General features: G+C 48.1%; 1 protein-coding gene across 1 annotated transcript; it reads left to right on the forward strand.

Annotated features, from left to right (window-relative positions):
* Positions 1 to 18,908: 18,908 nt before the first annotated feature.
* Positions 18,909 to 21,936, forward strand: LOC138815831 (odorant-binding protein 2b-like). The gene is made up of 7 exons (XM_070005195.1): positions 18,909 to 19,001; positions 19,528 to 19,661; positions 19,859 to 19,929; positions 20,389 to 20,499; positions 20,803 to 21,084; positions 21,289 to 21,313; positions 21,884 to 21,936. Exons 1-6 carry the CDS (start codon positions 18,909 to 18,911, stop codon positions 21,306 to 21,308), a joined length of 711 nt encoding a protein of 236 aa, XP_069861296.1. The 3' UTR covers positions 21,309 to 21,313; positions 21,884 to 21,936.
* Positions 21,937 to 24,278: the final 2,342 nt, after the last annotated feature.

Here is a 24,278-nt window from a genome sequence, read left to right on the forward strand (position 1 = left end):
CCATGGGGCTCCTTGGAGCCCTCCTGGTGCTCAGCAGGACAGTGCTCCCCGCAGGTGCTGTGCATTCTAGACAGCCGGCTGTGCCAGGAGGTCCGGATCCTCGAGGCCGCAGTGAGTGCAATGGGAATCCCTTGTGCCCCTCCAGGAGGAGCTGGCAGCAGCCAGAGTCCCAAGATCTTTCCTGAGCAAGACAGGATAGGTTTCAGCAGAGTCTGTTTCTGGGCAGGCATCCCAGGCCCTTGGTGCCCCTGGAACTAGATCCCAGGGAGGGCAGTGTCCTGCCTGGGCTGTGTCCCTCTTCCACCAGAGCTGAGGACCCCTGATGGCGTGCATGTGAATTACGCCATGAAGCCTTTGCCCAACAGCCACTTTCTGCTCCAGAAATGGACTTCCCTGCAGAGGGCCAAGATCAAGCGTGGATCCGGCTTCCCCCTTCTTCCCTGGAAGAGAAAGGGAAGCACTTAAGCACAGCATGTGCAGACGTCTCCCCTTGGCTGGGTAGCCAGGGGCTCAGCACACGCAGGCTAGAGTGGCCCAGGCCACAGCCTACCCTCCACTGACCTCCCACTCAGGACACCGTCAAATCTGTTCTGCTTGCTACATGCAGAACCTTCTCTGCATCTTTACCCACAATCCCCTCTGTTATCAAGATGACAGTGTGGCCATGTCCATGTGTCCTTTTGCCTTGACCCCAAATCCATGGCACATGCAGAATCATTGACCCGCCATCCTCTCCTGGTATCAGAATGGTACTTGCCTTTGAACACATTGGCCTGCCCTCAGAGTCTCCCCCTCCATGATGATAATGTTCTTGGGGCTTCTTCACAGAGCAGTGGGTGTGGTGCTTTCCCGGCCCCTGGCTCGGCCCTCTCTGCCTTGTCTGGCAGCTTTGACTCTGATGCAGGTCACCACCCTGTGCTGTGGGCTCCACAGGACCCTCTCCCCCAGCCGTCCTGCATGCTAACCTTTCTCCTTTGCAGAGCACTTCGGCCCCTGTGCCAGGTGCATGGGAGAGCCTTCCCGATTCCTGAGCCATTGCGGCCTTTGTCAGGGTGCACAGAGCCTCCCCTGAGGGCTGGTGGAGAGTGAGTGTTGCCAGCACAACTCCCCAAATGCGCCTGACTGGGGCAAAGACAATTTTAAGAGAGACCTGTGTGCATGGAATCGATATTGGTGTGATGTTAAAGTTCTGTTGCACTGGAGTGCGGGCACTGTGCTTGGATTCCTTCCAGTCGAGGGTGAATGAGACACTGTCCCACTTGCTGTGACAAAGCGCTTTTCAGGATGCTAGAGGACTCTCTGCAGAAGTAGAGGTGCCACCACCCTGGTGCACCCCCCGGAAGGCAGGGCCTGTGCACCCTGCCCAGAGCAGCTGGCGTGCATTTCACTTTTTATAAGTGGCATCACACAAACCACAATCACAACCCAAGTGGCAGAGGAGCAATTGTCAAGTCCTAGGCTTTCTAGGGAACCAGCCAGCACCCTGAGGGCCGGGGAGGTGGGGGTGCTCAGAATCCACACCCTGGGGCCTGGGGAAGGAGATCACACACTCTCACCAGGGGAGTGCTTTGTGCTCAGAGATGCCGCAGCCACAGCCACTGCTGCTGCTGCTGCTGCTGCTGATGATGATGATGACAGAGTGGAGGAATTGCTGCTTGTTGAGTGCTATTAAGAGAGAGTGGCAGCTGGGCACGGGTGGCTCTCGCCTGGGAATCTCACTACTCAGGTGGCTCAGATCTGAGGATTGCGGCTCCAAGCCTGCAGGGAAGACTCATCTCCAAACAATCCCCATGAAACTGCACTTGGTGCTTTGGCTCAAAGTGGTAGAGCATTCGCCTTGAGCAAATGACTCATGGACAGAGCTCAGTTGCCCAATTCAATCCCCATGATTGACCAGAAAACCTTAATAAAGAAGAGACAGTGGGACATGTTTGGTGCCCAGTCTTCTGGCCCACCTGCTCAGACGGCCACGTTGAAGGAGAGCTATCCCACTTCAGAACCCTGCCACGAGCAAGTTCAGGATTTGTAAAAGACACACTACCCTCCTTGGTTTTGTGCACATAGGGCACCTTTCTTGCCTCGAAGAGGATAAGAGAAAGACTGGCCACACAGTAGAGAGTGTGGGGCAAAAAATAATGGCAGCTCTGTCACCATAAAGAAACCCAAATATCCTTCGGCCCAGAAAACACACTCAAGTCTCAGGCATAAGAGGACAAAATGGCTAAGTGCAAAGTTTTGGAAACTAGGATCTGTGTTCCTTGCTACTTCCAGTGGGGACAGGTTGGCCTCCAACGGTCTTGGAAGCACCTGTCAGGATTCCACCCACATGGATCCCTATGGCCGATGCGTTTCGCCTGGGATGGAGAAGGCCCAGGCCTGGGATTTCAACCCAAGGGTGGACGCATTTCCTCCCAGCACACCTGACACAGACATGCTTGGCAGCTTCTTCTAGAAGAGCAAATGGTTGGGAAGCACACAGCTCCTTCTGCAGGGGTCAGGCTCAACGAGTGAGAAGCATCCACGTGGAGAACAGCACCCTAATGAATGGAGGGCCTGTCCACCCTGCACAAATCAATGTCCATTTCTGAACCGGGCGATGCCCTGACCTAGTCCACAAAATCTTGGAACAGAAGTTTTAGTTGCTCCCATAGACCGTTGTGCAAACCCTGACATTTGGGTGTCTTACCAAACATTCCCTTCCATGAATGTGGAGCTCCATCTTCCCAGGGAAACAGTACTGCCCTAGCTGGGGTTGGCGGTGGTGATCAGACACGAACCCAGGGAGAACTTGCTGGAGAGACACTGCTGAAGTTCACTTAGCCAGGAATAGGAAAGAGCACTGGACTAGAGGTTGCTGGGCCTAGCAGGGGCTGGTCCAGGTGTGAACAGCAGGAACAGGTCTTCTTTGGTGTGCACTGTCACACTGGGTTCTCTGCCATTTGAGCCACAACTCACTCTTAGCTTTTTGGTAGATAATGTAAGATAAGAGTCTCTTGGATTTCTTCCTTGGATGGCTTTAAGACGTGATTCTCACATCTCAGCCTTCTGACTGGCTAGGATGTATAGGCAGGAGCCACTGGCTCTGGTCTTCCTGCTTTTCAGAGATAGGTTTGTTCTATTTAATATGTTACAGGCTCAATTTTTGGTAGGCCACCTGCATGTAGAGATTTATCATTTTTTTGCCCTCCTATTACCTACCAAATAAGTTTCTGAAGTATTTCCTAATTAGTCCCTGAATTTCATCGGTATTTCTTTCTTTTTCTTCTTCTTCTTCTTTCTTCTTCTTCTTTCTTCTTCTTCTTCTTCTTCTTCTTCTTCTTCTTCTTCTTCTTCTTCTTCTTCTTCTTCTTCTTCTTCTTCTTCTTCTTCTTCTTCTTTCTTCTTCTTCTTCTTCTTCTTCTTTTTTTTGGTCGGTCGTGGGGCTTGAACTCTGGGCTTGGGTGCTGTCCCTCAGCTCTTTCAAGTGCTCTACCACTTGAGCCAGAGTGCCACTCCCAGTTTTTAGTTGTTTATTGGAGATAAGAGTCTCACAGACATTCCTGCCTGGGCTGACTTTGAACCGTGATCCTCAAATCTCAGCCTCTTGAGTAGTTTGTTTTTTTGGGTCCGGTCGTGGGGCCTGAACTCTGGGCCTGGGCGCTGTCCCTCAGCGATTCAGCTCAAGGCTAGCGCTCTACCACTTGAGTTACAGCGCCACTTCCAGCTTTTTTCTTTTTTGCTTATGTGGTGCTAAGGAATCAAATCCAGGGCCTCAGGCATGCAAGGCAAGCGCTCTACCACTGAGCCACCTTCCCAGCCCCTCTTGAGTAGTTAGGATTACAGGTGTGAGCCACCAGCGCCCGGCTCATTGCTATTTCTTTTGGTATCCCTTTTCTCATCTCTATTTTTATTAATTTGAACCTTCTCCATGTTTGTTTTGATGTGTTTGGGTAAGTGTTTTTCAATCATATTTATCTTTTCAAAAAATATGTTTTTTTGTTTCACTTATTCTTTGTACTGTTCTTTAGTCTCTATTTCATTAACTTCTTCCCTGATCTTTATGATTTCTTTCTCTGGCCAAGATTCATTGTACACATGAAGTGGCATATCAAATCAGAATCCCTTTGTACAACTATTTGAAGACAACAATATAAATAATGAATTAATTAAATCTGAAAAGCTTTCCTCCAAACTCCCCCTTTGCTGTATCTCCAAGGTTGTGATAAACTGTGTTTTTATTTTCTTTTGATTCTAAGTTTTTTTAAGCTCTTTTTCTTATTTCTTCAATATTTTCTTCTTATTTCTTCAATATTTTCTGTAGGTTTTCCTTTTTCCTAGCTTTATTCCATTGTGGTCTGATAAAATAGGAAATTATTTAATTTTTCTTGCATTTGTTGAGACTTGCTTATGTCCTAAAATAACTGTTTTGGAGAAGTCCTATGGACTGCTGAGAAAAATTAATTGTGGCTGTTTGGTGGAAAACTTTGTGGATGTCTAAAAAGTCCTTTGGATTTGTAATGTTTAATTCTGAAGTTTCCTTGTTGATTTTTTGTCTGACTACTGGTAAGTGTGGGGAATTATACACACCCTCTTATTATTTTGGGAGTTTATCTGAGCCTTTATGCCCAGTAACATCTGTTTTTTTTTTTTAATTTTTTTATTGTAAAGATTCTATACAGAGGGTTACAGTTACATGAGTGGGGTAATGAGTACACTTCCTCTTGAACATTGTTACCCCCTCCATTGTTTTCTCCCTACCATCCCCTCCCTCCCTCCCTTCCCCAAGGTTCTTTTTTTTTTTTTTTTTTGATTGTGATTAAGTGATTACTTAATTTCCGGAAATTCACAGTATTGTGGAATAATGATGCTCATTTAAAGTCACACGTTCATTCTAACTTTCCTGGAGCAAATTGTCTATCACAGTCTGTAATATATAACGGTGTTCATATGTTATATACCATACACGTGATCAGCAGCATGGGGATATTTAGTAGTGGTTCAACCAGATGAGTGGGAGTTCTTTGTTTCTTAAGTCCTGTTAGTTTTGTCATATCACCTAACATTTTGGATTTATCATCCGCTTATCAGGGAGACCATGTACTGTTTGTCTCTTCGTTCTTGGCTTACCTCGCTCAACATGATTCCTTCTAGCTCCATCCATTTCCCTGCAAATGCCATTATTTTGTCATTTCTAATGGCTGCATAATATTCCATTGTGTATAGATACCACAATTTTTGGATCCATTCATCTGTGGTGGGGCATCTAGGTTGTTTCCATATCCTAGCTATTGTGAACAGTGCTGCAATAAACATGGAGGTGCACGTGTCCTTGTATATTGGTTCCTGTTGTTCAGGGTAGATGCCTAGAAGTGGTATGACTGGGTCGTAAGGGAGGTCAATCTTTAGCTTTCTAAGGACCCTCCAGACTGCTTTCCAAAGTGGTTGTATGAGTGTACATTCCCACCAGCAGTGTAATAGCGTTCCTCGTTCTCCACATCCCCTCCAGCATTTGTCGTTGGCTGATTTGTGGATGTGGGACATTCTGACTGGGGTAAGGTGGTATCTCAGGGTTGTCTTTATTTGCATTTCCTTCACCACCAGGGATGATGAACATTTCCTCATGTGTTTCTTTGCCATTTTTATTTCTTCATTTGAGAAGTCCCTCTTTAGTTCCCTTGCCCATTTAGTAATTGGTTTGTTAGGTTTGGGAGGGATTAGTTTCTTGAGTTCCCTGTATATACAGGATGTTAACCCCTTGTCTGATATATTGCTGGTAAATATTTTTTCCCAATTAGTTGGTTGTCTTTCTAGCTTGGTTGCGATAGCTTTATCTGTGCAGAAGCTTTTTATTTTAAGGTAGTCCCATTTGTCGAGTCTCTCTCCAATTTGTTGTGACCCTGGGACTCTGTTCAGGAAGTTCCTTCCTGTGCCTATTAGTTCAAGTGTCTCTCCTACTCTGTCCTTCAGTAGTTTCAGAGATTCAGGTTTAATGTTAAGGTCTTTAATCCATTTTGAGTTGATGTTGGTGCATGGTGATAGGCTGGGGTCCACTTTTAGTTTTCTGCATGTGGCTGCCCAGTTTTCCCAGCACCAGCGGTTGAAGAGGCTGTGTTTCTTCCATTGTATGTCTTTGGCTCCTTTGTTGAATATCAGCTGGCTGTAGGCCTGTGGATTTATTTCTGGATCTTCTATTCTGTTCCATTGGTCTTCGGGTCTGTTTTTGTGCCAGTACCATGCTGTCTTTGTTATTATAGCTCTGTAGTAGAGTTTGAAGTTCGGCATGGATAGCCCTCCCATATTGTCTTTATCCCCTAGAATTGTTTTGGCTATTCTAGGTCTTTTGTTGTTCCATATGAATTTTTGGACTGTTTTCTGTATTTCAGAGATGTACGTCATTGGAATTTTAATAGGAATTGCGTTGAATTTGTATATTAGTTTTGGAAGTATTACCATCTTTACTATATTAAGTCGGCCTATCCAGGAGCATGGGAGGTCTTTCCATTTCCTAGTGTCTTCTGCAATTTCTTTCTTTAACTTTTTATAGTTCTCATTAAATAGTTCTTTTACATCTTTGGTTAGGTTAATTCCTAAATATTTTATTTTTCGGGAGGTTATTGTGAATGGGGTTGCTCCCTTTATTTCCCTCTCTTCCTGTACATTATCAGTGTATAGGAAGGCAACTGATTTTTGTGGGTTTATTTTGTATCCTGCTATTTTGCCAAAGTGATTTATGATTTCTAAGAGTTTGGGGATGGAGTTTTTGGGATCTTGGAGGTATAGTATCATGTCGTCTGCAAAAAGGGATAGTTTAACTTCTTCTTTTCCTATGCGGATCCCTTTAATGTCTTTTTCTTGCCTTATTGCCCTGGCTAAGGGTTCTAGGACTATATTGAAGAGGAGTGGAGACAGTGGGCATCCTTGCCTTGTTCCTGATTTTAGGAGAATTGGTTGTAGCTTTTCCCCATTAAGTATAATATTGGCTATTGGTCTGTCATAAATGGCTTTTATTGTTTTTAGAAATGTTCCTTCTATTCCTATTTTCTCCAGAGCTTTTAGCATGAATGAATGTTGAATTTTGTCAAAGGCCTTTTCTGCATCTGTAGCGATAATCATGTGATTCTTGACCTTGGCTCTGTTGATATGTTGGATTACATTTATTGACTTACGTATGTTAAACCATCCCTGTGTCTCTGGGATGAAGCCTACCTGGTCATAGTGAATTATTTTTTTTATGTGTTTCTGGATTCTGTTAGCTAGAATCTTGTTAAGGATCTTTGCATCTGTGTTCATCAAGGAGATTGGCCTGTAATTCTCCTTTTTGGTTGGGTCTTTGCCTGGTTTGGGGATGAGTGTGATATTGGCTTCGTAGAATGAGTTTGGGATAGCTCCTTCCTTCTCTGTTTCTCTGAAGAGCTTGAGGAGTATGGGTATTAGTTCTTGTTTGAAGGTCTTATAGAATTCTGCTGTGAATCCATCTGGTCCTGGGCTTTTTTTTGTTGGAAGACTTTTGATAGCTTCCTGTATCTCATTATAGGATATTGGCTTATTTAATTGGTTAACTTCTTCTTTGCTCAGTTTGGGCAACTTGTATTTCTCTAAAAATGCATCCATTTCTGCCCGATTTTCTTCCTTTAGAGAGTATAGCTTTTGAAAGTAGTCTGTTAGAATTGTTTGGATATCTTGGGTACGTGTGGTGATGTTTCCCGTGGCATCCCTAATCCTATTAATATGGGTTTCCTCTCTTCTTTTTTTAATTAATCTAGCCAATGGGCCATCAATTTTGTTTATTTTTTCAAAGAACCAGCTTTTTGTTTGGTTTATTTTGGTTATGGTTTTCTGATTTTCTAATTGGTTAATCTCTGCTTTTAATTTGGTTATCTGGCTTCTTCTAGTAGCTTTAGGTCCCATTTTTTCCTGTTTTTCTAGCTGTTTTAATTGCAACATGAGATTATTTACTTGGTCTGTCTCCATTCTCTTGATGTGGGCACTGAGGGCAATAAATTTGCCCCTCAGGACTGCTTTTGCTGTGTCCCACAAGTTTCTTTGTGAGGTGTTTTCATTTTCATTGAGTTGTAGGAAATGCTTTATTTCTTCTCTGATCTCTTCTGTTATCCAGGCATTGTTAAGGAGTGTGCTGTTCAATTTCCATGTATTGGAGAAATTTCTGCGGTATGCTTTGTTATTGAGAGCTAGCTTGATTCCACTGTGGTCAGATAGGATACAGGGGATTATGTCGATCCCTTTGTATTTGCTTAAGTTCCTTGCATGAACTATGATATGGTCTATTTTGGAGAAAGTTCCGTGAGCTGCTGAGAAGAATGTGTACTGTGTTGTTTTAGGGTGAAATACTCGGTAGATGTCAGTTAATTCCGCTTGCAGTATGGCCTCTCTTAATTCGGTAGCTTCTTTGCCAATCCTCTGGTTGGTAGACCTGTCCTTTGGTGAGAGTGGTGTGTTAAAGTCTCCTAGTATTATCGTATTGGGATCTATTTTATTCTGTAAGTTTGAGAGCATTTGTTTGACATATCTGGGTGCACCAATATTTGGGGCATATAAGTTGATGATGGTTATATCCTCCTCTTGGATTGTTCCCTTTATTAATATGTAGTGTCCATCCTTGTCTTTCTGTACTGATTTTAATGAAAAGTTTATTTTGTCAGATATCAGGATAGCTACACCTGCTTTCTTACTGGGGGCGTTTGATTGGTAGATCCTTTTCCACCCCTTCACTCTGAGTTTGTTTGTATGTTTGGCTGAGAGGTGGGTCTCCTGAAGGCAACAAATGGATGGGTCTTGTTTTCTTATCCAGTCCTCAGTTCGTTTTCTTTTAATTGGCGAATTCAGCCCATTTATATTAAGAGAAAGTATAGAGAGATGCATTGTTGTCCCTGCCATTCCGTTTTCCTAAGTTTTTCTTTTTTCCTTTCCTCCTGTGCTTGCTCAGTTAGACTTTGAGTAACGCCTGTTTGGGGCAGGCCCCAGTTCCTGGCTGCTTTCTTCAGGTTGTGTCCCCCCTCTTAGAATTCTTTGTAATGCTGGCTTAATGTTTATGTATTCATTTAGTTTTTCTTTGCTATTAAAAGTTTTCAGTTCTCCATCAAATGTGAATGCTAGCTTTGCCGGGTAGATCAGTCTGGGTTGGCAGTTATTGGCTCTCAGGGCTCGTATGGTGCTTTCCCAGGCTTTTCTTGCATTCATTGTTTGTGTGGAGAGATCTGCAGTAATTCTTATTTTTTTCCCATTGTAGTATAGCTCCTTCTTCATTTTTGCTGCATGCAGGACTGTTTCCTTATTATTCAGATCTATCATTTTTACTATAATGTGTCTAGAAGTGTTTCTCCTGGGGTCTTGCTTGTTGGGTGTTCGATAAGCTTTTGTGATGTAGTTAAGATGGTCGTTTTTGAGGTGGGGAAAATTTTCATTGATTATATTGTTAAATAGGTGGTGCATTCCCTTGCTCTGGAATTCCTCACCTTCGTCCACTCCAATTATGCGAAGGTTAAATTTTTTAGCATTATCTGCTTGCTCTTGAATATCCCTTTGGTTTAATTTGAGTAATTTTTCCATATCTGTCACTTTTTGGTCCAGTTGGTGTATTCTGTCTTCTGTATCTGACACTCGACCTTCCATTTCATTCACTCTGTTGACAGTGGCTTCTATTGTGGTTTGCATGGAGGAAATGGATCCCTTTATGGATTCAATGTTGGTTCTCAGAGTACTGATCTCACCTCTCAATGAGGTATGCATTACCTCTAATTTGGCGTTTATCTCACTTCTTACTGAGGTTTGTGCAGCTTCTATTTTTGCATGCATCTCTTGTTTGATACCCTGTATCTCTTTGGATAGTTCATCCTTGTGCTCTTTCAATTTCTGATCAATTTCTAGCTTTATATCTTGAGTCATTGCCTCCAGCAACCCTTGGAAGTAGTCTTTGTCTTCCATTCCTGCTTTGCTCCCACTGGGGCTCTCCCCTGTGTGGCTGCTGGCTTTTGAGGTGAGCTTGCTGTCCTGGGTGGTAGTAAACCTTGTGATTTTTCTCTGTGATTTTCGCATGGAGGTTCAGGAGACTGCTCTTCGATTTTGTTTTGGTGTGTCTGTCTTTGCTTGGTTGCTGATTCTGTATTGGTAGAGAGAGTCTGTGCCTGATCTGGGTTCTGTTGGGAGCCTATTTCCAGCTGCTATTCTGACTTACTTAGGATTCTCAGCTCTCTGCTGTAGATTGCTGGCAGTTCCCGCCTTTGGAAGGGTTGAGCAGCCTAGACTGCTTGTGTTTGCTCCTACGGGTGCTCTTGTGAAGAACAGATGCTCTGGATGCACTCTCCCAAATGCTGGAGTCTGCTATGGGCTCCTGATGTGTTTTTGTTTGTTTGTTTTGGGCTGGTTGTGGGCTTGAACTCTAGGTTTGGGTGCTGTCCCTCAGCTTTTCAGCTCAAGGCTGGCACCCTACCGTTTGAGCCACAGCACCACTTCTGACCCTTTTTGCTTTTGTGATGCTGAGGAATCAGATCCAGGGCCTCATACATCCAAGACTATCACTCTATTGCTGAGCCGCCTTAACAGTCTGAGCTCCTGCTTACTATCAGGTGCTGGCGGCCTGTGTTGCCCAATTCCCAGTCTAGGGTATATGGGTGGAGTTTTGGTGGGGTTTGGGCTTCTCTTGTCCTGGGCCTCCAGGTCTTTTGTTGTCACAGGCGTGCTTCCCCGGGGAGTGTTGTTTCCTGGCTTTCTCCCCTCTGTTGAGGCGTATGCTCAGCTTTTTACTTCAATTGGGAGGAGTTGGTTGTGTTGTTCAGGCGCTGGATCCCCGGGCCTGGTTCCGGCCCCAGCCTGGAGCGCGCTTGTTAGGCCTGTGCTGATGTGTATACCACCTAGGTTATGCAGCCTGGAGCGCACTCGTTAGGCCTGTGCTGATGTGTATACCACCTAGGTTATACAGCCTGGGGGACACAGTTCAAATTTCTTCTACTGTTGGTAGTCTTGACCCAGGGGCGCTGTTCCTGGCTTGGGCATTTAAGCTCCCTTCCAGGGGTGCTCTTGCTCTAGCCTGGCCAGCTGAGTGTGCTCCACGGGCTGGTGGAGCTCTCAAACAGTTCCCAGTTTTAGTGGGTCCTGTGGTCCGGGTGTTGGGGTAGGGAGTCTAGGTCAGGGTCTGGGGATTCCCTCCAGCTCTGGTCTCCCTTGAGGGATACACTTCCCCTGTGGGGTACTCACCCTGGAGCTGGTTGTTTCTGTGTGGTGTAGGTCGTCAGTTGTTGTTGCAATCCGGGCTGGGTTGGGCGGTGGTGGCTCTGTGTGATTCTTTTCTGTCTCTGCCTCTGTCGAAGCTGTCGGGTCAAGAGTGTCCCCGCTCAGACAGCTTCTTCGCGGTACCTCTGGGGCCCGAGTGGCCCCGCCGGGTCGTTGCGATCGTGATCGGGCGGGCGGGTGGGTGGTCTGCAGACAGTTCCCTTTGCGCGCTGCTGGCGGTTTTGGCGGGATGGAACCTCTCTGCTCGGGTGGAGAGTGCCGGGTCGTGCTGCTGGTGCCGAGCGGCTTTGGCGGGATGGAGCCTCTCTGCTCAGGTGGAGAGTGAGGGGTGGGGGTGGGATCCTCGTGGAGACTCCCGGCTGGTAGGCTTCTCTGTTCCTGGCGATCCGCTGTTCTGTAAACCAGTACCTGGTGATCTGAAAGCGGCCCCCTGTGTCTCTGCTGTGTCTCTTGGGGCTCCCGCAGCCCCCGCCGGGCCGGCTGGCCGGCGGCTTGGCGCACTGCCGCGCGGCCAGTAAAGGTTGGGGGAGGGGTCTTCGCTTTTCTTCTGAAATTCTTCTTTTCCTCTGTTTCTTTTTTGTTATTCTCTGCCTCTGGTTTTTCTCTGAGTGTTCGTCTTTTTGTTGTTGTCGGTCTCTTGGGGGGATTAAGCGTTGGAGCTCGAACTCTCTTTTTGGTTGGAGAGAGCTGTGGCGTTTCCCTACTGCCCCGTCGCCATCTTGGTCCCCCCTCCAGTAACATCTGTTTTATAAAACAACTGTAGTAGTACAGTATTCTCACAATAAAACACTTACTTTAAAAAAAGAAACAACTCTAGTTATGTATGTTTACAATTTTTTATTCTCCTAAAGGATGGCTCCTTTTCTGTCTATATGAACCAATCTTTTCTGCCTCTTCTACTTGTAGCTGCAAGTCTTCTTTGTCAGACATAAGTATATCTACTTCTGTCTGTTTGGGAGCTCTGTCCCTTCCCTTTAAGGCTGTGACTGTCTTTGCCAGTGAGGTACATTTCTCATAGATAGCAAATGGTTTGGTCTTGTCTTTTAATCCAACTATATCTATTAATTGGAGAACTGAGGCTGTCAACATCCAGTTATTGAGAGGTACATAATAATTTCTACCATTTGAGGCTGGGAAGGTGGCTCAGTGGTAGAGCACTTGCCTTGCATGCATGAGGCCCTGGGTTTGACTCCCCAGCACCACATAAGCAAAAAGAAAAAAGCCAGAAGTGGCCCTGTGGCTCAAGTGGTAGAGTGCTAGCCTTGAGCTGAAGAGCTGAGGGACAGCACCCAGGCCCAGAGTTCAGGCCCCACGACTGGACCCCCCCCCCAAAAAAAAATAATTTCTACCATTTTGTTGATTTTGTGGCATCTGACTCTTCCCCATTTTTTGTTTCTCTATCTATTTATTCTTTCCTGTCTTTTTCATGGTTGTATTCCTCTTCATCTTCTGGGTTTGGGTTTCTTTTAAGTATCTTCTGCATTGCTGGTTTACTGATCATGAGTTGCTTTAGTTTCATTTCTCCTTGAATAATCAGGGACATCTTTTCTGGATATAGACATCTAGGTTGGCAGTTATTTTCTCTCAGGGCTTGAAATACATCTTTCATTCCCCCTCTCCTTACTTTCAAAGTCTGTGTTGAGTTCTGTGGGTTTTCCCTTATGGACATTCTTGGTGCTTTCGTCTTGCAGATTTCATCATTCTTCTGTGTGCCTGATGTCTTTGTTACAATATGTGTTGAAGAGTTTCTTTACTGGTCTTGTCTGTTTGGTGTCCTAATATCCTCCCATATCTGGATGACCATCTCTGAAAATTTGGGAAATTGTGGTTCCTTTATTGAATGTTTTCTTTGTATTTATCTTGCACTTCTTCTTCTATGCTTAGGAGTTATAGATTTGGTCTTTCAATGGTGCATTTGAAGCTTTGCCCTTTCCATCATGTGCCCTTGTTTTTCTTTGTCTTCACCTGAATGACCCAATACATTTATTAGAACATACTGCCAGTGCATTTTTTCAGTATTGAGTTTGAACTCAGGCCCTTGCACTTGCTAACTAAGCACTCATCACTGAGTCACAGCTCTAGTTCACCCCCAGCCCCCTTTATTTGCTTTAGTTATTTTCAATTGTCACCTTTGTGTCCAGGGCCAATCTCATTCCATGACACTCACTTTTGTATCCTAGCAGTTGAAATTATAGGCATAAGCCTGCTATGCCTGGTTTCAACCATTGAGGTCTTAAACTGTCATTTTCACATTAGCTTCTGGTCTTCTTCCATGGTAGGGAAGTTTCTGGAGTCCCCAGCTTCTTCTGAAACTTGTGGGAGGAACAGGGAGAAAATTCTCTACTTTTCACATTTGAGCTATGTCTCCTTTTTCATCTTACAGTGACTTCTTCATACTATTGTACTTTTAGTGTGTTTACTAGACAATTTGTACTTGCGCCTTTCAATTTCTGATCTATTCTATGTGATATTTCTTTGCCATTTGAGTACATTGCTTTGCTTGCACGTATCAAGTGGAGACGCTGTAAATGTGCATTTTTGTCTTTCTCTGCAAGCTGCTTTCTAGCAGGTTTTCATTACTTCTTTCCTCTGCACAGCCTTTGTTCTGCAATGCCACTTAACTTAGGACCCTGGGGACACAGACAGTCTGTTTAATGGTCTTGTAGTTTGTACCATTTCATTGGTCTGATGTCAGCTGTCCCCTCTTCACACATGGCCTGGGGCAGCCTGAGATAAAACCCTCTGTGGTGGCTGGGCACTGATGGCTCACGCCTGTCATCCTAGCTACTCAGGAGGCTGAGATCTGAGGATTGCAGTTCAAAGCCAACTTGGGCAGCAAAGGCTGTGAGACTCTTAGCTCCAATAAACCACTAGAAAACCAGAAGTGGCGCTGTGACTCAAGCGGTAGAGCGCTTGCCTTGAGCTGAAGAGCTGAGGAACAGTGCCCAACCCAGAGTTCGAGCTCCACGACTGACCAAAAAAAAAAAACCCTCTGTGGTGACAAAGCCCCCAAGAGCCCAACATTCCCCTGACTACAGCCCTGGCCTCCATCCCCTCATGACCTCACAGACCCCCTCCATTCAAGGTCACAGGCTCCCTGTCTTGTCTAGGGGTTCGCCTCACATGTTCTGGTCGTGCTCTGCTCCGAAGACCCCACCTCATCTCCACACTCAATATGGCTGACCAGTCCCATTCAAGTTACCCCAGGATGAGAGCTATGGTGACACTGGCTGGCTCAGATTCTCAGCTACCCTGCCCTTGGTCCAGTGTCTCATACTCACATCCTTGAATTTGTGCTGGGTATGGAGACCATGTGCTACCACTCCTGGTTCCTGGGTAGATGTCTTCGCACTGTCGTTCTGGCCTGGACTACTGCAGCAGCTTTCCAACTGACTTCTCTGCTTGTGACTTTGCCCTCCCCACTATGTCCATTCTCAGTATAGAACCTGTAGTGACCTTCTAAAAGTCTAAGTCATATCCTGACTCTGTCAGAGCTCCCAGCCCCAGCATCTCCTCATTTTACTCAGGGAAAGGACCGAAGTACCATGGTGGCCCGGAGCCCATCTAAATCAGTCCCACCCCCTCCGTACTCCATCAAAGCCCCGAGCACCTCCCCATTCCACTCAGGGAAGGACTAATGTCCTTGCAGTAGCCAGGAGCCCACCCTCGTCAGGCCTGCCCGCTCTGTGTTCTACCCAGAGAGGGCAGCCTTCTACCCTGCAGTCTGTTCCTGGCACGCCCCGGCTCCCTCTCCCCTCTGGAACTGCTCCGTGGGCCTCTCCCAGCTGACTCCTCCTCCACCTGACTCTCATGGCTCATTTCCCCCACTATCTTCAACTCCAGGTGCAAATGTCAACTTGGGGAGGTGACGTGTGCCATTCCCTGAAAATACAAACACCCCCTCTTGCCTCAACCTTCCCTGTCCACTTTGTTCCCTTTGCTTTTTCCTCATCACACTTGTGACCTTTCAGAATAATTTGTAATAATATACATCGGTGTTCACTCAGGAGGCAGGACCACACAGTAGACAGAACAGGGAGCGTGTGTGTGGTGAACACTTGAACACTTGCCAGCACCAGTATAAGGAGGACAATGGAGAACAGCCCAGGCTGCCGGGGAGCACCTGAGGAAGGACTGACCAGGGCTGAGACCCCTCCGCAAGGCTCAGGCCCCGCCTCTTTGGTGTGCTTGCGGCCCAGGGGTGGCGGGCGTTCTCTGGGCTGCCTGGGGAAGAGCTGTAATGGACAGTGCACACAGCTGGTGGGGAAGGCGGGTGGCCAGACAAGCAGGAAGCCTCTCTTCCTTTCCAGATATGGTGACCTGGGGCTGGAAAGCCCCAAGACTCACTGGGAGCCCACTAGTGGAGTGTCACTGAGCTCAAGAGGAAGCCACGTGCTGGGGCCACTGAGTCAGCGTGAAAGAGAGCTCACGATGTCCCCTACTTGTGACACTGGTCATTACACAGCAGGAGGATGGAAAAGAAAGAGCTGGAAGCATCGTGGGACTGGAGGGGAAGGCCCTGTTTCCTGGGCCTCTAATAAAAGTTATATTCATGCTGTGAACAGAAGAAAAGTGCCCACTGAGTCCTCCTCCATTATTACAGAGCAGGCAATGAAGGGTGTGCTTGGAGTTAAAGGCAAGAACTTGATATTCAACACCATAGTTCACTCAAGTATTTTGTATATTTTTCTCTTTTTTTGCCTCTAGAATGTGAATTCTAGGACAGCAGAACCTTTGATTTGCTTCCTTCCCTGGTGAGTTCCTGTGTCTAGAAGAGTGCTTGGCCTGTACAGACTGTGCAAATGTCATTGAACATATGGGTAGATATTTTATTACTTCAGAACATCCACAGTATATAATTTATGGACATTGATCAGACCACTGTCATCTTGTTACATACTGGAGGTATTGCCAACATTTGCAATCAAAGTAGTGTAATTATTGGACACTGAATGCTACCAGTTCATGAGCATAGGAAATCTTGCCATCTTTTCTTCTCTGTGTGTGTGTGTGTATGTGCACACATGCGCGTGCGCGCCAGTCTTAGAGCTTGAACCCAGGACCTTGATGTTGTCCCTGATCTCTTTTGCTCAAGGCTTGTGTTCTGCCACTTGAGCCACTGCTTGATTTCCATTTTTTTTGGTGGTTAATTGGAGATGAGTAATGGACTTTCCTGCCCAGGCTGGCTTCAAACCATGACTCAGATCTCAGCCTTCTGAGTAGCTAGGAATGCAAGTGTGAGCCACTGACACCTGGTCAGTCTTTCCATTTTATAATGTCTTCTTCAATTTTCATCTTCAATGTTTTATAGTGTTCATTGTAGAGGTCTTTCACCTCCTTGGTTAAGTTTATTTCTAGATATTTAATGTATTTAGTTGTTGAGGCTACTGTGAATAAAATTATTCTCCTAATTTCTCCCCCAACTTCTGAATTAATGAAATATGTCATGATATATAGCTTAGGGTGTTTATCTGATTTAGGAGTTTGATGTAGAATCTTTAGGTATTGGATTAGATCATCTTCAAATAGGATAATTTGACTTCTTCCCTATTAGGGTCCTTTTTATTTCTTTCTCTTGCCTTATTGTGCTAGATAAGAACTCTAGTACCATATTTAATAGTAGTGGAGAGAGTGGACATCCTAGTCTCATTTCTGACTTTAGAGGAAATAATTTAATTTTTCCTTGTTTAGTATGATTTTGACTATAGGATGTTCATATACAACTTTTTTTACATTGAGGTGCAGTATTTCTATTTCCAGTTGCTTCTAAATTTTTATCATAAAACGATGTTGATTTTTTTCTTTTTTTTTTTGGTCAGTCATGGGGCTTGAACTTGGGCTGGGTGCTGTCCCCCAGCTCTTCAGCTCAAGGTGAGCACTCTACCACTTGAGTCATAGTGCCATTTCTGGTTTTCTGGTGGTTTATTAAAGATAAAAGTCTCACAGCCTTTCCTGCCTGGGCTGGCTTTGAACTGTGATACTCAGATCTCAGCCTCCTGAGTAGCTAGGATTACAGGCATGAATCACCAGTGCCTGGCAGGATGTTGAATTTTTATCAAAACTTATCTTCTTTAGTCAAGATGATTATATGAGTCTTATTACATTTATGGATTTATGTATGTTGAACCATCCTTGCATTCCTGGAATGATACAAACGATTTCAATGTGTCATTGAATTTGGTTTGCAATTATTTTGTCGAAAAATTTTGTATTCATTTCCATCAAAGAGATTAAACTATAATTCTATTTTTGTGCCCTTTTTTGATTTGGGAATAGTGTAGTACTTGCTTCATAAAATAAGTTTGGTAGTGTTCCTTCTTTTTTATTTCATAGATAAGCTTAAAGACTATTGGTGCTTTTCTTTTAAATTCTGTTAGAATTCAGTAGTGAGTCCCCTGGGTTCTAAAATTTTATTTATTAGGAAACTCTTTATTACTGCTTCAATCTCATTGCCTACTATAGATCTATTTAAGAGATTTATATCCTCTTGTTTCAACCTTGGTAGATCAAGTTCATCTAGAAATATGGCTACTTCTCCTTTCTTCCTTTAGTTGAATTGGGTAAGAGTTTATTAGTCATTTGTCCTTCTAAAAAAAATCCCAACTTTTTGTTTCCTTGATTTTATGAATTGTTGAATTATCTTTAGAATTTCTATTTAATTGACTTCTTCCTTCTTTTTTTGTGGTACTGGGACTTTTGGACACAGGGCCTCATTCTTTCCAGGCTGATGCTTTACCACTTGAGTCTTCATTTTGCTGGCAATTTTAGAGATGGAGTCTAACAAACTAGAGTAGCCTTGAGTGAAAATCCTCCAGGTCTCTGGGTCTAAGTGTGCTTGTTGACAGGGTTGAAAATTCATGACTCCTTCCTTTAGTGAACAAATATTCATGACTCCACACATGTAGCTGGGAACTCTTCAATAAAGTCCAGATAAAATTTTGGGCCATATAGTCAAGCCTGTATTCTTGGAGAACATAAAGGGGGACTGAGGAGTTGAGCGATGGCCACAGGTTGGAAAAGGCAAAGCAACGGCATCTGGGAGGGCTCTCAACAAGCGTGGCTGGCCTCGGAGCAGAATGGGCAGGGGGGAGGGACGTTGATCCGCAGTGTGGGCTGGGGCCTGTCCTGAGCTGGTGACATCTCAGCAGACCCAGATCGATGCCCATTCCCAGGAGGCTCAGGGTGAGGCACGGGAGGGAAGTGAGAGGACTCCATGGACACAGGGCTGGGGCTCTAGGGAGCCAGGGGTGAGGGCTGTCTGTGGTTCAGAAGTTCAGCCCCTTCCTCAGTGACGTGAGGTGAGACACAGTTCCCCAGGGAACAGGGCCCAGGCGGGACGTGGGTGGCCAGAGGGTGTGTTGGAGGGGAGGGTGAGGAAGCCAGGGCCTTCCTCCCTCATTTTAAAATACAGACCCATGTGCCAGCACACTGAATGACGGGGCCCCCCTCCCCACCCCCCACCGCATGGCTGCTCTGTGAGCACTGAGTTGTTATTCATCAGATTCCAACAATAACACCCTTCTACCTCCATGATGGACGTAGATTTGGCCATGACAGATGGACAGGAGGATATGGTCGGTGCCACGTGGGCACAGGCCACTGGCCGTGGGGGACATAAAAGGCGTCAGTCTCCTCCAGACAACACAGGAGACCTGCCTCATCTGTGAGCACAGAGCCTGGAGATGAAGACCCTGCTCCTGACTGCCGTGCTGCTCGGGCTGGTGGCTGCCCTGCAGGCCCAGGAACCCCTGTCTGTCCTCTCGGAGGCACAGAATGTGAGGCTGGGTGGGGCCTTGGGGGGGGGGTAGGAGAAAGGCTGGTGACTGGTGGGTGAGCAGTGGTCCTGAGCCCTGGTTCAGGAGTGTGTCTTGGAGCGGTCAGATACAGCTGTCCCTGGAGTCTGCCATTGGACCAGGCTCCCCCAGGCACTGGGATAGGGGCACAGGCTCTCTTGGGCACAGGGATGGAGCGGGGGCAGGTTTGGGTCAGGGATTCCATCCAGGTGACCCCTGGAACCAGAAGTCCTCACAGGGCAGACCTGCAGGAATACAGATTCACCTGTTATTGGGTCCAGACCCCAAAGAGAACAGATCCTTGGGGAGCAGATGCCCTCTGCCCCTCTGGGATCACAATCTGAGAGTTCTGGGCTCAGTTTACTGAGCACAGAGGTGCAGAGACATCGGGGCCCCGCCCATCTCGGGGGCAGCAGCCAGAATGTCTGTTTAGACTTTGGGCTGTGTGTCAGGGCCCAGGGAGACTCTGGGCTGGGCTGGAGCGGGCTCACCGCTTGGCCTGCTCTAGCTCGCAGGGACCTGGTACATAAAGGCAATGGTGACCCAAACTAAACTGAAAGAGGAAAAGAAGACTGCCCCGGTGTTCCCTGTCACAATGGTGGCTTTGGAAGGCGGAGACTTGGAGATCAATCTCACCATCATGTGAGTGTGGCTCCTCAGGGGTCTCCTCTGTCTGAATGCTCTCCCCATTCATGTTCTGGTGGCATTCATGGCCCCTGGCAGCACCTCAGAGGTCAGGCAGGGGAGTGGGGGAGGGGGGTTTTCAGGGACACCAGGTCAGGCAGGGCCATGTACCCGGCCGGGCAGGCATCCTGAGAGCACTGTGGCCTGTTTTCTAGGTTTGAGGGTAGGTGCCATGACTTGACATTTCAGATGCAGAAAACTGATGAGCCTGGAAAATACATCGATGGTGAGTCTGGCCTGATCTCCTGATCCCTGGGGACAAGGGTGCTACCCTCTGGGGATGGGGGGCGGGTTCTGTGTCCCTTCCTGGGTGCCTGTGGCCTGACACCAGCCACCAGGTGTCACAGTCTTGTTCACAGCAGAGATGGAGATGGACTTCCCTCCCTCCGATGGTCCTGGCTCCTCCACTGGGAAAGTTAGGCCTACGGGAAGCAGGGAGGAGTAGAGACGGGAGGGTGGGCCTCGCTCCCACCTGACCTCCTCTGCTGTCCATCCCCTGGGCTCCACGGCTGGGGCTGGCTCCCTCCGGGAGGGGCTTTCTGTCCAGTGACTGAGGCCACAGCAAGGCCTGGGCCAGGCTGGCTAGGAGTCATCATCAAAACGTTCTAGACTCTTCCTTCCTGTGGCCTGGAATGCTTTCCCCAGGAATGAAGTTGCGACAGAGCTATTTTCTCTTCATGTACAGTAATGAGCAAGAACGTCATGTATGTAGAGAATCTGCCTGGGAAGGACCACGCCATCTTCCGCTGTGAAGGGCAGCATCAAGGGGAAAAGTTCCACGTTGCAAAGCTCATGGGTGAGAGCCCCTCAGAGACTCTCCTCTCCTGCCCTATCATCTGGGCTTCTAGAAGCCAGTGGAATGGGCAGCAGCTGTGGCTACTAGGACTCTCTCGGGCCTGCTTCTGGGTGTTGGCCTTGGTGTGCTCCCAGGGAGACCCCGGCTCTGAAAGGGAAGGAGGGTCAGCTGGGTGGCGCTATCAGGTGCGGTGTCCAGTCCCCAAGGCTGGCAGGAGTCACTTCCTGAGATCTCAGGATGGGAGGGGGTCATGGAGACAGAGGGTCCTTCTAGGCAAGTGCGCGGGCCCACTGGCCTCCTCAGGCCCCCAGGTCACCCCGGGGCTCAGTGAGTCCCCACCTCAGACCTCCTGGTCCGCCGTTGGGCCTCTCCACTTTGCCCTAACCCTCAGTGCCGGCCAGTGGCCAGGTCCTCCCGTCAGCAGCTGGCGGCAGAGCTGTGTCCCCACCGCCCCTCTGCTCAGCAGCCCGCCCCAACCCGCAGGAAAGACTCCTGAGCCAAACGCAGAGGCTCTGGAGGAATTTCAGAGATTCGCACAACGCAAGGGATTCCAGGAGGAGAACATATTCATGCCCAAACGAAAGGGTGAGAGGTCTGCCCCTCCCGGGTGCCCCCCCGGGCCCCCCCTGTGCCCCCCGCGCCCCCTCTGTGGCCCACATGTCTCGGTCTTGGTGTCTCCCTGTGGTCCCCTCCCCTCACAAGGGCCCTGCTTCCGGTCTTGGGGTGTGGTGGGGTTGGAACCCTTGGCCGGGCCCCTTCTCACCCCTGGCTGTGCCTCTGTTTCTACAGAAACCTGTGTCTCAGAATAACTGGGGTAAGTGTCCTCCTCCCCCAGGGGGATGGGAACAGCCGAGTCCCGTGTTCTCTCCACTGAGTTTCCGTGGGCTGCGGCCTGGCTCTCCTGCCCAGCAGATGGGAGCCCCTCTGGTCAGGCGGGGGGGGGTGTCCTCCAGGAGCTTTGGGAATTCCTTTCTTTTGTCAACATCCTTGTGTGGGGAGCAGGGAAGTGGAGGTCCCCATACACCCTTGACTGACTCTGGGAGAAAGCTGCCCTCCTCACTGTGCAAGTTGGGCGGGGAGGCGGGGGGGGGGGGGGGGCTCCTGGAGGGGGAAGGGGGGGAGCGCCCAGGTTCCCAGCCAGAGGCGCAGAACCAACCCTGGCAGCAATGACTGACAGGTGGCACGGCCAGATCACCGCCCCCCAGACCCCTCGCACACCTGCGAGGACGCCTTTAGACCCCTGGTCGGGAAAGAGCTCAACGGCTCTTGGGGCCGCGGCCGCCCAGCAGGCACAGAAGCCAGGAGCAGGACAATCCCTGATCTCCAGCTGCCCTGGGCAGCTGCAGCCGAAGCCTCACCTCTGCTTCTCCTCCCACCACACCAGCCACCTGGATCTGCTCCTCCTGGGCCCACGCTGCCGACAGCACAGAACGGGACCTCCCTGGACCCCCTCCCCCCAGAGCACCCTCCTTCCTTAGCTCTCCGCTCCCCTCGCTGACCCCACCTGACTGCAAATAAAGTCTCCCGCAGTGGCTCTGGTCGGCCTGTCTGTGAAGGGGTCTTGGCTGGGCTCCCCGAGAGCTCTGCCAGGATGCAGGCCTCAGGGGAAGTGGGGAGACGCTGGACCCAGCGGGGTCCAGACCTGCAGGGGCACGGAGTCCAACAGCCCTGTAGAGACACCTGATGCACCTCCACACCACGTGTCTTAGGAGGAGGCCGGGCCCCGGGCAGAGGCGTGTGGGAAGCCACTGGGCAGGGCAGGACTAAAGATGGTTTGAGGGCTACAAATGATGTTTGGGTCCGTGGTTGGCCTCTGGAGTCAGCCAGGAATTTGGGGGCTGTTGGCAACAGTTTCTACTTTGACAAATTTGTGACAGCAGTATCTCCATGACAGTGGGTACAGGAGAGAACTGTCTCCATGACAGTGAGTACAGAAGAGGAGTGACTCCATGACAGTGGGTACAGGAGAGGAGTGACTCCATGACAGTGGGTGCAGGAGAGGAGTGACTCCATGACAGTGGGTGCATGTGTGGCTGGCTCTATAATCTTTCTCCCTCAGTGGAGCTGCTCTTCCTCTTATGCACTGGCCAGGCCTGTACAGCCTAGACCCTAATACTTTTTTCACTGCAAGCTGAGCTGCTAGCATAGAGAACAAACACCTCCAGGATTGACAGCTTCGGGTGGGACTAGAAACCATGTCTTGAAGGCAACTGTGGGGTTTAGGGTGGGAGAGAGAAAGAGAGAGAGAGAGAGAGAGAGAGAGAGAGAGAGAGAGAGAGAGAGAGAGAGAGAGAGATTTTTTCCAGTTATGCCCACATCTACTGCCTGCCCACCCTTCTACAAACAGCCTGTTCTGAAATGTTCTCCAGAGCCCTCTACGTCCTCCCCTGGGCTGCCTCGTTGTCACCGGCAGTGTCAGCTCATCAGTCCATTTCTCACTGGCTCCATGAATGGATGGATGGTCCTTGGGCCTCCCAAAACCTAACCACCTGATGGAACTGGGCCTGGATTCATAGACCCAGTGCAGACAGCTCCACCCAGGAGCTCTTTGATGACTCCTCCCAGCACTCTGCCCAGTACAGCTCTGGCATCTCTTCTTCCCAGCTTCAGGAACTCAGGCCCACAGCACAGCATGCAGGTTCCAGAGACACTGGGAGGGGGTGAGATGCAGGTCCCTGAGACAGGCTGCCAGCACCCGCAGCTCTCCCTTAACAAGCAGTCATGCTGACTGAGCAGTCAGCCCCTTCCTTCTGGGTGACATCAGTGCAGAGCCATTGCATCCTGCTTTCTTCAGTGGGGCACAGGTCAGCAGCCCCCATGTGGGTTGTCCGACTGGCAGGCAGCTGCTTGCTGGTCCTGACTGAGATCAGGGCATAGAGAAGGATTTTCCCACAAGGTTTGGGCTCAGTAGAGATCTGCGCATAGTCAAGCCAAGAGGCATTCTCCTCGTATGTGGGCCGTCTCCTGAGGGCTGGGGGCAGATCGGGCTCAAAGACCTCGAAAGCATCTGCCTAAACAGCTCCCCTCCATCCCTCAGCCTCACACTTCCAGGCTTAGGACTTTGATGACACTGGAGGAATAACAGGCTGCACATTTTGTATTCTCTGATATTGTGCCAAAATGTCCATGTTTCTGTTACTGGCTATCAGCTCTGTCTACCTTGAGCTGGGGAAAGGAGGGTCTGTTTTAGTGCTATTTTTCAGTAGGCTGTCTTAGCCTTTGCAGGCTGCTATAACAAAATACCATCTGCAGCATGATTCATAATAGTGCAAATTTGCCGCGGACCAGCTCTGTCGGGACGACGGAGGACACCTAGTGGAGGAACTGGAACAGGTGGGGAGATGGCAAACAGACAACTCACACACAAGAGGAGTGGATGCTGAGTGCGATTTAATGCGGAGGATAACAAACTTTTATAGCAAAAGTCTCCATGAGAAAGGGCAAAAGGTTACACGATCTTGCTGCAGGGCTTCATCCTTGGGTGGTCACCAGCTGATCGCCTGATCTTGTTTTTTGGATGACTAGCTATGACGATAGGCACTTGTTTTCGGCTTTACCTCTATTTTTAAGAAATACAATGGGTTTTGATGTTTATCACCAATTAATCATTAACCAGAGCATATGGGCAAGGTGCTGAACAGAAAGGCATGAACTAGTACTTCATAGTTACTTTTGTTTAGTTTTGTACTTTATACGTTTCACATCTTTTTCTAAGCAATTGTGCTTAGAGGGTCCCCAATTTGTGGCCAAAAATCATGATATTCAGTATACTTAGTTAA

This window comes from Dipodomys merriami, unplaced genomic scaffold (assembly GCF_024711535.1).
Source record: "Dipodomys merriami isolate MVZ:Mamm:240054 unplaced genomic scaffold, mDipMer1.0.p SCAF_11, whole genome shotgun sequence".
Classification (NCBI taxonomy): Eukaryota; Metazoa; Chordata; class Mammalia; order Rodentia; family Heteromyidae; genus Dipodomys; species Dipodomys merriami.

Excerpts from the sequence above, each read along its gene's own strand:
- LOC138815831 (XM_070005195.1), top strand. The coding sequence starts at position 18,909 with ATGAAGACCCTGCTCCTGACTGCCGTGCTGCTCGGGCTGGTGGCTGCC. Across the intron at positions 19,662-19,858 it reads GAGATCAATCTCACCATCAT|GTTTGAGGGTAGGTGCCATG; the intron begins GTGAGTGTGGCT and ends CCTGTTTTCTAG. Across the intron at positions 19,930-20,388 it reads GCCTGGAAAATACATCGATG|TAATGAGCAAGAACGTCATG; the intron begins GTGAGTCTGGCC and ends CTTCATGTACAG.